Here is a 15,486-nt window from a genome sequence, read left to right as displayed (position 1 = left end):
TTATAGTGTGACTTTTTTATCATATTTTAGACGACATGTTATAGTATGACTTTTTTATCATATTTTAGACGACATGTTATAGTATGACTTTTTTATCATATTTTAGACGACATGTTATAGTATGACTTTTTTATCATATTTTAGACGACATGCTATAGTGTGACTTTTTTATCATATTTTAGACGACATGCTATAGTATGACTTTTTTATCATATTTTAGACGACATGTTATAGTGTGACTTTTTTTATCATATTTTAGACGACATGTTATAGTATGACTTTTTTATCATATTTTAGACGACATGTTATAGTATGACTTTTTTATCATATTTTAGACGACATGCTATAGTATGACTTTTTTTTATCATATTTTAGACGACATGTTATAGTATGACTTTTTTATCATATTTTAGACGACATGCTATAGTATGACTTTTTTATCATATTTTAGACGACATGCTATAGTATGACTTTTTTTATCATATTTTAGACGACATGTTATAGTATGACTTTTTTATCATATTTTAGACGACATGCTATAGTATGACTTTATTATCATATTTTAGACGACATGCTATAGTATGACTTTTTTATCATATTTTAGACGACATGTTATAGTATGACTTTATTATCATATTTTAGACGACATGTTATAGTATGACTTTTTTATCATATTTTAGACGACATGCTATAGTATGACTTTATTATCATATTTTAGACGACATGCTATAGTATGACTTTTTTATCATATTTTAGACGACATGTTATAGTATGACTTTATTATCATATTTTAGACGACATGCTATAGTGTGACTTTTTTATCATATTTTAGACGACATGTTATAGTATGACTTTTTTATCATATTTCAGACGACATGCTATAGTGTGACTTTTTTATCATATTTTAGACGACATGTTATAGTATGACTTTTTTATCATATTTTAGACGACATGCTATAGTGTGACTTTTTTATCATATTTTAGACGACATGCTATAGTATGACTTTTTTATCATATTTTAGACGACATGCTATAGTGTGACTTTTTTTTATCATATTTTAGACGACATGTTATAGTATGACTTTTTTATCATATTTTAGACGACATGTTATAGTATGACTTTTTTATCATATTTTAGACGACATGTTATAGTATGACTTTTTTATCATATTTTAGACGACATGTTATAGTATGACTTTTTTATCATATTTTAGACGACATGTTATAGTATGACTTTTTTATCATATTTTAGACGACATGTTATAGTGTGACTTTTTTATCATATTTTAGACGACATGTTATAGTATGACTTTTTTATCATATTTTAGACGACATGTTATAGTATGACTTTTTTTTATCATATTTTAGACGACATGTTATAGTATGACTTTTTTATCATATTTTAGACGACATGTTATAGTGTGACTTTTTTATCATATTTTAGACGACATGCTATAGTATGACTTTTTTTATCATATTTTAGACGACATGCTATAGTATGACTTTTTTATCATATTTTAGACGACATGCTATAGTATGACTTTTTTATCATATTTTAGACGACATGCTATAGTATGACTTTTTTATCATATTTTAGACGACATGCTATAGTATGACTTTTTTATCATATTTTAGACGACATGCTATAGTATGACTTTTTTATCATATTTTAGACGACATGTTATAGTATGACTTTTTTATCATATTTTAGACGACATGCTATAGTGTGACTTTTTTATCATATTTTAGACGACATGTTATAGTATGACTTTTTTATCATATTTTAGACGACATGCTATAGTATGACTTTTTTATCATATTTTAGACGACATGTTATAGTATGACTTTTTTATCATATTTTAGACGACATGCTATAGTATGACTTTTTTATCATATTTTAGACGACATGCTATAGTATGACTTTTTTATCATATTTTAGACGACATGCTATAGTGTGACTTTTTTATCATATTTTAGACGACATGCTATAGTATGACTTTTTTATCATATTTTAGACGACATGCTATAGTATGACTTTTTTATCATATTTTAGACGACATGCTATAGTATGACTTTTTTATCATATTTTAGACGACATGCTATAGTATGACTTTTTTATCATATTTTAGACGACATGTTATAGTATGACTTTTTTATCATATTTTAGACGACATGCTATAGTATGACTTTTTTATCATATTTTAGACGACATGCTATAGTATGACTTTTTTATCATATTTTAGACGACATGCTATAGTATGACTTTTTTATCATATTTTAGACGACATGCTATAGTATGACTTTTTTATCATATTTTAGACGACATGCTATAGTATGACTTTTTTATCATATTTTAGACGACATGCTATAGTATGACTTTTTTATCATATTTTAGACGACATGCTATAGTATGACTTTTTTATCATATTTTAGACGACATGCTATAGTATGACTTTTTTATCATATTTTAGACGACATGCTATAGTATGACTTTTTTTATCATATTTTAGACGACATGCTATAGTATGACTTTTTTTTATCATATTTTAGACGACATGCTATAGTATGACTTTTTTATCATATTTTAGACGACATGCTATAGTATGACTTTTTTATCATATTTTAGACGACATGTTATAGTATGACTTTTTTATCATATTTTAGACGACATGTTATAGTATGACTTTTTTATCATATTTTAGACGACATGCTATAGTATGACTTTTTTTATCATATTTTAGACGACATGCTATAGTATGACTTTTTTATCATATTTTAGACGACATGTTATAGTATGACTTTTTTTCATATTTTAGACGACATGTTATAGTATGACTTTTTTATCATATTTTAGACGACATGCTATAGTATGACTTTTTTATCATATTTTAGACGACATGTTATAGTATGACTTTTTTATCATATTTTAGACGACATGTTATAGTATGACTTTTTTTATCATATTTTAGACGACATGCTATAGTATGACTTTTTTTATCATATTTTAGACGACATGTTATAGTATGACTTTTTTTATCATATTTTAGACGACATGCTATAGTATGACTTTTTTATCATATTTTAGACGACATGCTATAGTATGACTTTTTTTATCATATTTTAGACGACATGCTATAGTATGACTTTTTTTATCATATTTTAGACGACATGCTATAGTATGACTTTTTTATCATATTTTAGACGACATGTTATAGTATGACTTTTTTATCATATTTTAGACGACATGCTATAGTATGACTTTTTTTTATCATATTTTAGACGACATGTTATAGTATGACTTTTTTATCATATTTTAGACGACATGCTATAGTATGACTTTTTTTATCATATTTTAGACGACATGTTATAGTATGACTTTTTTATCATATTTTAGACGACATGTTATAGTATGACTTTTTTTATCATATTTTAGACGACATGTTATAGTATGACTTTTTTATCATATTTTAGACGACATGTTATAGTATGACTTTTTTATCATATTTTAGACGACATGTTATAGTATGACTTTTTTTATCATATTTTAGACGACATGTTATAGTATGACTTTTTTATCATATTTTAGACGACATGCTATAGTATGACTTTTTTTATCATATTTTAGACGACATGTTATAGTATGACTTTTTTTTATCATATTTTAGACGACATGTTATAGTATGACTTTTTTTATCATATTTTAGACGACATGTTATAGTATGACTTTTTTTTATCATATTTTAGACGACATGTTATAGTATGACTTTTTTTATCATATTTTAGACGACATGTTATAGTATGACTTTTTTTTATCATATTTTAGACGACATGTTATAGTATGACTTTTTTTTATCATATTTTAGACGACATGTTATAGTATGACTTTTTTTATCATATTTTAGACGACATGCTATAGTATGACTTTTTTTATCATATTTTAGACGACATGTTATAGTATGACTTTTTATTATCATATTTTAGACGACATGTTATAGTATGACTTTTTATTATCATATTTTAGACCACATGTTATAGTATGACTTTTTGTTATCATATTTTAGATGACATGTTATAGTATGACTTTTTATTATCATATTTTAGACCACATGTTATAGTATGACTTTTTATTATCATATTTTAGACCACATGTTATAGTATGACTTTTTATTATCATATTTTAGATGACATGTTATAGTATGACTTTTTATTATCATATTTTAGATGACATGTTATAGTATGACTTTTTTATCATATTTTAGACGACATGTTATAGTATGACTTTTTTATCATATTTTAGATGACATGTTATAGTATGACTTTTTTTATCATATTTTAGACGACATGTTATAGTATGACTTTTTATTATCATATTTTAGACGACATGTTATAGTATGACTTTTTTATCATATTTTAGATGACATGTTATAGTATGACTTTTTATTATCATATTTTAGACCACATGTTATAGTATGACTTTTTATTATCATATTTTAGACCACATGTTATAGTATGACTTTTTATTATCATATTTTAGATGACATGTTATAGTATGACTTTTTATTATCATATTTTAGATGACATGTTATAGTATGACTTTTTATTATCATATTTTAGACGACATGTTATAGTATGACTTTTTATTATCATATTTTAGACCACATGTTATAGTATGACTTTTTATTATCATATTTTAGACCACATGTTATAGTATGACTTTCTTTTTTGATCATATTTTAGACGACGTGCTATAATAAGACTTTTTTTAATCATATTTTAGACGACATGTTATATGACTTTTTATTATCATATTTTAGACCACATGTTATAGTATGACTTTTTATTATCATATTTTAGACCACATGTTATAGTATGACTTTTTATTATCATATTTTAGACGACATGTTATAGTATGACTTTTTATTATCATATTTTAGATGACATGTTATAGTATGACTTTCGTTTTTGATCATATTTTAGACGACGTGCTATAATAAGACTTTTTTTTAATCATATTTTAGACATGCTATAATATGACTTTTTATTATCATAGTTTAGACAACATGTTATAGTATGACTTTTTATTATCATATTTTAGATGACATGTTATAGTATGACTTTTTATTATCATATTTTAGATGACATGTTATAGTCTGACTTTTTTACATATTTTAGACGACATGTTATAGTATGACTTTTTATCATATTATAGATGACATATTTTATGACTTTTTATTATCATATTTTAGATGGCATGTTATAGTTTGACTTTTTATTATCATATTATAGATGACATGAGTGAAATATGACTTTTTTTAAATCATATTTTAGACGACATTCGATAGTTTGACTTTTTATCATATTTCTGACGGAGGAGGAGCTGTTTTGTTTTTTTTCCTTATTTCAGGTCTCATAGTTTGTGATGCTTTTCTCTTGTTTTTCTCCCTCCAGTTCCTCAGCTGCAGAAATGGCCTTCGATGCTGTTATTGACTGCATAGCGGGCATCATCGTGGGTGAGGAGAATAAATGAATAAAGCTGATGAATGTGAGAAAAGCAGCTTTTTCTCCTGAAAAGAAAAAAAAAATAGTTATTGGGACATATGATGCAAATAAATTAGGATTTGGGTTCTTGTTATGCTTCAATCAATTCAGTCTTGTGAAAGATGTGTTTACACAGTAGCTATGAATCCAAGTCACGTATATTTGTAGAGAAAATTAGATCAACATTAAAAAACTAAGATATATTTTAGTCTGTTTGGTCACGGTAATAATGCATGACAAAAATACAGAGGTTTAAAAAAAAAAAAAAAAATGCAAAGGCAGCTGAATGCAAACAAATCCTTCACCAATCAATGATGACTAAATCCGACGTTTAACACGTGCGTTGCTTTTCCTTAGAGGAGGACTTTGAGCAGCTTGAGCAGAGCTTCATGGAGAAACACTACCTGGAGTTTGACGACTCGGATGAGAACAAGCTCAGCTACACGCCCATCTTCAATGAATACGTGAGTCGCTGAACATAGTAACGTAGTAAACTCTCACGGGCAGTCAGTTATATGACCTCTGTCATTTAAATCGGGCAGAAAAGTGCACGAAGACCATTTGCATTTCCATACGTTTAATTCAGTGAGAGAGTTTATCTTAAAAGAGCACTCCTCTTGGCTGATGCTGTCGTGCAGGTCAACCTGCTGGAGAAACATCTGGAGCGGCAGCTGATGCAGCGGATCCCCGGCTTCAACATGAACACCTTCCAGGAGCTTCTCATGTAAGATGCGACAACACAACACAAACCTACAGAGCATTTTTTTTTAATTTTTTTTAAATTTTTTTTAAATTTCTATTTGATGCACCTGTTGCTTTTAAGAAATATAATTTTGCGACAGACCACAAGGTGGCGCACCAGTACACTGAAACACTGACGAGACTTGCCGTGTGTCTCTGCTGTGTGTGCAGGCAGCACAAAGAGGAGGTTCCAGATGACATCTTTGACATGTTGCTGACATTCACAGACTTCATGGCCTTCAAGGAGAAGTTTCTGGAATACAGAGCTGTGAGTTGTTCACGAGTTATGGAAGATCTTTAAAACGAGTGATTTCTACATGTCTTTTTTTTTTTTTGTTTTGTTTTTTTGGTATTTCTGTTTTCTTGCACGCACTTCGTCTCAAATGAACCTCGATTGCAATATGTGGGTTATTGGATGTGTTAAAATCAGCTGATTAGAGCTTCCGTTCGCACTGACTGCTTTAACACTGTGCAAGTGAGCTCGCTACCTGCTCTGCACACTGTTCGAGAAGTAACGCTGTTGCACGCAAACGTGCACAAGGGCGACGCGCACGGAGGGACTTTCTTCACGAGCATCCTTGAGTTACATCACTTCATCAACATCAGCCTTTTTTTGTGACCTCTGCTGCGAGCACATTCGCGATTTCACTAAAAACCTGAAACTTGAGCAGAGAGCGCACGTCTGACTCTGGGTCAAATTCTGAGCATTTGAAAACCAAAACCGTTAAAATGCTTCAGAAAGCCTACGACAGCGAAGCAATGAGCCGTTCGCGGTGGTTTGAGGGGGTATTTGCGTTTCAAGACGAGCAGTACGTCAACTGGCGCAGACCACAGAAAGTGCATCAGACCAGGAGTGAAACCAGCCGGGTTTTCTTTGACATTTGCGGAGAATCTCCCCCACATGGGGTCAAACAGGCAACACGCAGCTCAGCTGTGACGGTCTGAGATGTCTGAGGGAAAACGGTTGTCCAACGTGACAACGCGCTGGTTGAATATGCCCGTAGCAACATAATCACTGCTTCCCACTGCCCCGATTATCTGGATTTGACTCCCTGTCTTTTAAACAGACACATTTAACAGAAAATTTGACGTGCTCAAGTTTCAGGTCCACGTTGACATCGCAAGTGCGCACGATGTCGAATAGTAAATGAAGGTTAAATAAAGGCTTCCCTCTGCTCCGTATGCGTGTGCTTTAATACTGTCTGCACGAACCTGTGTGTCTCCAGGCAAAGGAGGGCCGAGGTCTGGACACGAGCGAGATGCTGGTCGTCACGCCCTGCAGGCTCCAAACACGCCGGCTCTGCTGAGTTGCGGCGACGCTCAAAACCAGACATTTGAATTGCCTCTAACTCCGTTTGTTGATGTAAGATTTTGTCCGTGGGCCTTCAGAAAAGTGTTACGTCAGGACGCACTCCTCTTGAATCTACAGTCTGCGCACAAATAGTCCCCCGAATGGTGAATTTCTTGCAGGTGAGAGATGCCCGATGCTTTTTTTTTTTTTTTTTTTTTTTTTTTGTAACAATCATCATCTTATTCGCCTGTGATTCTGTTAATATTTCACATTTATTGATTCTGCATGTTTGGACAGCAGAAACTCAGAAGGTTTGTGGAGCGGATAAACGACTAATGTTTGTGTTTTTGAGGTCGTTCTGACGGTTCTGACGTGAAATGCATCAACAAATCCTCTCGTAAGCAGGAAAAACTTGATTGATGTTCTGAATCTTCTCTCTTTGCCTGGTGTTTTTTTTTTTTTTTTTTTTTTTCATAAGACGGCCATTTAGCAGAAATAATACACGTTTTATGAACATTCAGATTTTTTGGTCAGTGTGAAAACTCATTGGATTTGAGTTTTGTGCTTGTGAAAGTGATTTAAAAAAAAAAATGTATATAGTGATTGTGTGCGTGTATGTACGTGTGTGTAGTTTTCAGTGTAAGTGTTTTCTACTTGTTTTAACAGGACTGTTTTCATGCTGAAAGTATATTTATGTCACTGCTGCAATACTGTTGTTCGTAAACAAAGATATTTTTTAAATAAACTGCTAAAAGCCTCAGATTTACTACGAGCTTTATTTAAAGTGCACGGTTGAGCGTGAGCACTCACCGCAGGACTTCACCATTATTCAAACTCTTGGTACAAAAAGACATGATATGTTTCATAAAGGCACGTACAGTACAACGAGAGCAGAGCAGTGTTTGGTGAATCACAAAAATATGTTGCAAACTTAAAGAGTCACACATCTTCAGAGTGTCAACTAAAGGATTCAAACTAAATTTGGCAGTCTACTGCCTTAGATATGTACATTTTCTTTCTTTTTCATCAGTGTTTTGGCGTCTACGGGGAATCAAAGAATACATTTTTTTTACTGCAAAAAACAAAAATAAAACTTGTACTATTAGAAAAGGCTCTGTAATGCCTCGTAAACACACACACAAAAAATACAAAACACACTTTCAATGATTCAGTGTCTTCATGTTTCTCCAAACAGACGTAATGCAAGACATAAGAAAAAAGTTTATGCTATTGAGTTTGAAATAGGGAGTGGGTGGTTATCTTTATATCATCGACAAGAAAACATTATGTTTCTTTCCCTTTTTAGTCAGATATGAAGTACAGAATCTGTTCCCAGTCATCTTAATTCCCTTCCAGGTCTTCTAGGTCAGGATTTGGTTTACCGGAGTCAGTTGTAATCGTCAAGTAACAATGTGTTGACACAGTCGTTGAGTACAAACTATTTTTCCAGGGGAGCGGCGTCATGGGTTTCCGGGGAGTCCTAGGTCGGCACCGTGTTGGTGGCAGCGTTTCCTCCGTCTCCCTTCCAGTCCAGGTAGGAGAAGAAAGCACTGGCGCCGTACGCCACGGTCACCACAGCACCGAAGAACTGGACCCACGAGCAGAGAGACAACAACAAGGACAATGATGAACTCAGGAAGTAGAGCAAAAGTCAGAATTCTTCCACGGCTGTTGTAAATCACAGATGTATTTACATCTTTATGTATCCACATCTCTAAAGATTACTGGTGATTTAACACCGATAGGGTCGTTACCTGTAGGAAAATAGGATTGTATCTGGTGTGTCTCAGTCTGTAAAAGGTAACTGATTACTGTATGTGTGTGTGTGTGTGTGTGTGTGAGTTTAATCATGTGCTATACGCTACTATAGCTGTAAACCAGACTGAACTTTAGCCAGCGGACGGGACCATAAAGCACACGGATGGTCCTCCTTATGCTGCCTTTGATTTTCCACCTCACTCGTTCTATTTCGGTCTTAAAATCTTTCTACGTGTGTGCGGTCGAACCGCCTTCGAACAGCAGGTGGGAGGACAAAGTTGACTCGACTTCCAATTCAGCGCAGCACCACGGCAAAGTGCGTGATTCACCCGTCGGTCCACTCGGCGATACCGTGTCAGTGTCACGTTTTGCCTCGCATGGACGTGAAAAGTACACGCGCACATGTCCAGGGTCCAAGAAGGAGTTCATGTAAAAGGAGGTCATTTGACGAAGTACAAAAGTGCTAAAGTCCGAGCAGGGAGGCAGGTCGGAGGAGGCGGGATGGATCAAACCCAGAAATCCCTTCTGGGACATTATAGGGTTTGAGAAAGCTATAAGAATACCCGTTGAGAAATCTTTTCCCAACCTCAAACAAGTCGTCTTTTTTGTCTAACTCGGACCACATGTCGTGTCCCTGAACCTAACACAGGACATAGCACCCTTCATTGTCATTGTAGGCGTAAAAGGAAATGAAGTTTGGTGACTCTCCGACCAGCAGCGTGGGTTTTTCATGCCTAGAGGCGAGGCACAGCGTGACGCTGACACTAGATTGCAACACCGGGACATCCAATCACATGACGTCTTTCCAGGTCGTGTGTGGGCCATGAGAAAGTCATATGTTCCAGTTTAGGGCGAGTGTGCCGGCCACAGCCTGATAAACAAACACGGCATCGGAAATCAAACCGGGAGAAACAGCGACGAGGAGGGTCTGAACAAATGAATGGCCTAGATTTTTTTTTTTCTGACCAAAACGTTGTTTCTCATCACAGATATTTGCCTTCGCAGGCATATTACCAGATGAACCGGTTCTTTGTCGGTGAGTGAGTGTGTGTGGGCGTCAGGCGTCTTACACTAGCGGCTGCCATGTGGCCGAAAAAGTAGGTGGGCTTGAAGGGCTGCACAGACGCTGCGTTGGCCAGGAAGGCGGTGAAATAGAGGACCGTGGCCACGGCGTGATATATCATCACCTAGCAGAAGAGGAAAAACACAAGCCACATCAGTTCAGTCTGAATTCTACTGAATTCTGTCAGGCTGTGAATATATTCTCCTACATGAACCGACTTTTTTTCTGCCAGAATTGAAACAGTTTTGTTGACTTTATATGACCGATTTTTTTTAAACATTAAACTTTTGGATTCCTTTTCTTTGAACTTTGACTTTAATTCTTGCTAAAGTTAAAGACCGGAAACCAAGTTTTCAGCAGTTTTGAGGTCGGAAACCCAAAAAGTAAACCTGGTTTGATCTCTCTGTAGACTCTAGAAATAAACAACAATTACAATACAGTTCATCCAAGTGAGCTTCCTCTTATTGTTCACAGGTTGTTTAAAGGCACTTTTATTTTGGCATTTGAAAGCCGATTGCCTCCCTTGTTACCGTCAGGGGCCAGGGGATGACGGCCAGGTGTCGCTGGGTGCTGAACAGGATCATGAGGAAGAGGACGGTGGTGAAGATCCACAGAGTGACGGCCACAAACAACACCCAGCCGTACGCCGGCTGCATCGTGTAGGGGGCGCTGACTATCAGAGCCCACTGGAGCAGCCCGAGGAACTGTGGAGGTGAGAGAGACGAAACAAGACAGACTGAGTTGGATGGTTAATACAAGGAAAGTAAAATGTAAATCTGGCAATCACTTTCTTTTTGTTCTGTGTTTGTATCCACCAACTCCTAGAGGAAACATCCGATGTGTCATCTCAGCTGATTTGTGGCCTACGGTCGGATTTTCAGAACTTCTCTTTTTGCTAAAAACAGCAAAAAGTGTTTGTAACTTTCTATTAGTTTGACTTCTTTCTCATCAAACGAAGTTATCTGATCCACTGGTATTATAGAAATGTTAACTGGAGTAGCTCGAGGCACAAAATCCCGTCAGAGATTCCTTTCTGAGCTATAGTGTTGAGAGAATAACAGCAGTCTCCTACTCCCAGCACTTCCTCTTTTTATTAAGTATTTGTGGAGTCATGTAATTATTTACATACTTGTTACAAAGAGAAGGGACAGACTGACACACCCAAGTTTACTGCGCTGACTTCCGCACAACCTTTACAGCTCTTGTTCGCGCTTAAACCGAAGAAAAACCAGGGGATCGTTCCAAGTCAGTCGTGTCTTTTCTTCCTGTTTGTTTGCAGTGCGTATATGAAACTGAAACTTCACCACATGAACTCTAAAACAGAAACACCAACCAGATAGAAACCGCACAAGGCGCCTATATTTTCCTGTGGGTACGTCTCTGCTCTCTGTCCACTGAAAGGATAGGCCATTATGTCTGCGGAGATCACGTTTCACTTTTTACACACCTGATACACACACACACACACAAAACACAGAAGTTGACCTCTACAAAGCACCCGTTTTTAATAAGGACGTCTGTTCTGAACTGAAGGAAGCGAATAACCCGAACTTCTGAGTAAAACAGTCACTTTGATCAGCAGCTTCAGTCCAAAAAAAAGAAAAGATTGCCACACTGCCGTGTGCACTGTTTTAACAAAACCACTCGGCGTTTGAATGAGTCTTGTTTCACCCACCAGTTTGAATATAAGTTGGTGAAATGAGGTGACAAATTTGAGGGGGACTTTATCCCTTCACTGCTCAGGTTTAGGCATCTTTCTGTTAAACTGTGCACTCTATCCCAGGACCCGGTGTTTATACATTATGCAGACGCATTTTATAATGCAGTATGAAGGGCATATTATTTATTAATATTGCACAAGGAGCTGGAAGTTGGAAACAGGATACTTTTTGCTGTTGTATGAATTAAAGACTGAAGGAACACTTGCAGGGATGAAGGTGTTTGGTTTCAAAAATGTGTCAAATAAGTCTTATTTATGTCTTAGTTGAAGTAGAAAAGATCGTTGATGACGTCATGCCGGATACAGGTGTCGCTAAGGTAACCCGAGGTGCTGTTATTATCGTGTTTATCCTCTAGCACACGCGCAGTCGCGAAACAGAATTTAATCCCACAGTAGTCTGTAATTACCATGTGTGGCCACAGAGGCCGCTGTTGCCACTGCTCAGCAAATGTGGCTGTAAAATCTTCCGTATTATAACCATCACTTCGGGGTTGTTTGTCAATAAACCCTTTCACGGTCTGGTGTGATTGCTGGTGGTGGCTTAACGTTAGCTAGCGTTAGAATATAATTGACTTTTTTTTTTTTTTAAATTAATTTTTTTTTGTCCTCTTTACCTATCAAACACCAGGAGACATGTAATTGTAAGGCAGATTGAATATTGAATTTACATTGATTAGATTACCTGAGACTCCAAATGAATGCTAATATTGCTCCGTAGCAGCTTGATGTGTAAACAAGCACACATTTGCCTCGAAGTATGTAAGTAATAACATGACAGAGTTGTGCTGCTTCCAAGTGCTCACAAATCTGTTCACGAAGGTTTAGAAAACAAACACGAGCTGCGGTTTATAGGTTTTCTTTTTAAGGCCAACACCTCAAACTGTTTAACTTACTGACTCCGCTTTACTTTTGTGAGGCAGTGCTCACCTCTTATTAAACTTTGGACCACATTACTCTGCCTATTAAAAAGCGGCAAGACAGAAAAACTCATCTGTTAACCACAGCAACCAGTTAAATCACATGACCCAAGCGATAGAGTTTGAAGACTTAACAGAGAAAAAGCTCAAGTACAACACTGTGGTCGGGGTATAGCCAAAACACACACACACACACACACACACACACACACACACACACACACACACACACACACACACACACACACACACACACACACACACACACACACACACACACACACACACACACACACACACACACACACACACACACACACACACACACAACTCCTGTTAATGTCACAATAGTGACTGTTAACAAATTGGCACCTCTTATGAGCAAAATATAAGTGGAGAAGTATAATCTTTAAAACATATCAGCAGTAAACCCTTTAAAGAATATCTGTACAAAAATATGATGGGTCTGTTCTCTACTCTTTCTCTTGTAACAGTCCGAGGAAGACGTCTTCTTTCAGAGGTCTGGTCATGTGACCCTTCACAGGAGTCACATGATGTTTACTAATTTTAATGAAGACATTTTATTTTCTCATCTGAAAGTTGAATATTTTGGCCAAAGTCAACTATAATATTTGTACAGCTTTGCAGGAACACACATTCACATTTTTGACTGTTGGGATTAAACGGGTTAAATTCATTATATTAGAGAGATTAAATGAAGTAAATTTCCGTACGTCTCGAAGGTAACCTGCCACACCCCACTTTCTGTTAAATTCTACCTGCCTGAACTTACTACTACAACACCACGAAAAGTCATTAAAAACTGCAACTCTCAGACAAATGTTTAACAGCGAGGTTGAACACGGAGTGAACATTAACAGTGAGCTGTTGTTCACGTAGGTTGAGCGTAACGATGGGACGATCGGAGGGGAGTGACGTGAGGGGACGGGACGGGGCCTCCGGCAGGGGACAAAGATCTCCTGCACCTGTCATTCATCCAGCCAGTCACATGTGCTCCGTGTATGGACACAGTCTAGTGCAAATACATCGATTGAGCTGAGGTGCAGTACACCGCCATCCACGTTACTCTCTGCTGCCTCTCACAACCGCAGTCACAAATGTACTTAAACACTATCCTATCACAACTATCCTGCCAAAGATTAAAAAAACAAACAAAAAAAACAACAACACTGCTTCGATCAGAGAAAGTCATATTTTAGTTGATGACTGGTGACATTTATGATGCATAAACTGAAGTTTGCTGACACATTCGGTGGCGTCAGATAAAGAGTGCAGATACTTATGTCCGCCGTGCTGGAGAACAGTTTGGCAAAAACCAACCAACCATTGCCTGTGCCCCACCCATCCCCCCAAAATGCCCAATTTCCTTCTGTTTGAGGATTATTTACTGAAAAGCTACAGTGCCCAGCTGTTTCAGGAAGTTATTGCGTGTATTTGTGGCCCCCACTTTTTTTTTTAAATATATATATTTGATGTCGTCAGTGGGAGAATCTGGTCCTGGAGCTGAGAGCTTCAGATGTGGTCAGAAAGTCAGAAAGAAAAGAAGAGTTTGTCCCACAAAAGCGAGCAGAGCAGAAGAGAAGTGTGAACACCGTGAGTGAAGACAGAGCAGTGGACAGTGCGTCTCTTACGTACTATTTCAGCAATCATGAGGGTGGCCGGGATGCTTCGGATGAATGACATGTCCACAATGGAGGTGATGTTGGCGGCCAGCCCTTGGAGGCTGTTCCCCCCCCGCCGGGAGCTGTGGGAGTTGGGGGAGCAGGTCTCCGTGGTAACCTTGGACGGGAAGTCTGCCATGATCCCGCAGCTTATCTAAAGATGGGTGACGGAGAAGCAGCCGCACCGACAACAAACTCCTTCGGACCGGGACTCAAGTCGCTTGATGGGAAGTCTTCCTCCTTCAAAGGTTTACACTCCTCAGAAAACACCCGAATCGGCTGAAATCCCAGCATTAATATTCAAATTACAGTTCAGGTATGTTCCAAGCACAAAATACGAAACAAAACACAATCGTAAAAGATCCCGATAGTTACAAAAACAAACAAACAAAAAAAAAAAACCTCCAGGGAGTTACAGAGGAGCCCTCCAGTCAGAGACTCCAGGTTCAGATATCCAGTCGTCAGTGTGTCCACCTGCACTGCCAGGTGTCTGATGGTGGTGTGTGTGAGCCTCTCTCTCTTTAACACAGACACACCAACACACACACACACACACACACACACACACACACCTTCACACACACACATATCGAGTGTTTCGTCATCTCCATCTGCTCTCTTTTACCATCGCTATCTCCCCCCTGGCACCTCCCTTATGGCTCTCCGAGGCCACTCACCTGTATGAGTCATTGATGTGTTTGAAAACTAGGAGGTGGACGGAGAAAAACTAACACACACACACACACACACACACACACACACACACACACACACAC

At 36.7% G+C, this 15,486-nt stretch overlaps 2 protein-coding genes across 2 annotated transcripts; one reads left to right on the top strand and one right to left on the bottom strand.

The window, feature by feature from the left end:
• The first annotated feature begins 5,426 nt into the window (after positions 1 to 5,426).
• arl2bp (ADP-ribosylation factor-like 2 binding protein) lies at positions 5,427 to 8,330 on the top strand. The gene is made up of 5 exons (XM_069714339.1): positions 5,427 to 5,510; positions 5,896 to 6,002; positions 6,177 to 6,262; positions 6,451 to 6,547; positions 7,506 to 8,330. Exons 1-5 carry the CDS (start codon positions 5,465 to 5,467, stop codon positions 7,584 to 7,586), a joined length of 417 nt encoding a protein of 138 aa, XP_069570440.1. The 5' UTR covers positions 5,427 to 5,464; the 3' UTR covers positions 7,587 to 8,330.
• Positions 8,160 to 15,169, bottom strand: pllp (plasmolipin). Its single transcript, XM_069714338.1, has 4 exons — positions 14,685 to 15,169; positions 10,922 to 11,095; positions 10,399 to 10,515; positions 8,160 to 9,158 (listed from the first exon to the last, which is right to left on the bottom strand). Exons 1-4 carry the CDS (start codon positions 14,847 to 14,849, stop codon positions 9,051 to 9,053), a joined length of 564 nt encoding a protein of 187 aa, XP_069570439.1. The 5' UTR covers positions 14,850 to 15,169; the 3' UTR covers positions 8,160 to 9,050.
• Between the last annotated feature and the right edge of the window lie 317 nt (positions 15,170 to 15,486).

Source organism: Brachyistius frenatus, unplaced genomic scaffold (assembly GCF_029030835.1).
Source record: "Brachyistius frenatus isolate BFR_SWC_R1_liver_20210118 unplaced genomic scaffold, ASM2903083v1 Contig_129, whole genome shotgun sequence".
NCBI classification, from domain to species: Eukaryota; Metazoa; Chordata; class Actinopteri; family Embiotocidae; genus Brachyistius; species Brachyistius frenatus.
This window is presented reverse-complemented; position numbering and strand designations above follow the sequence as displayed.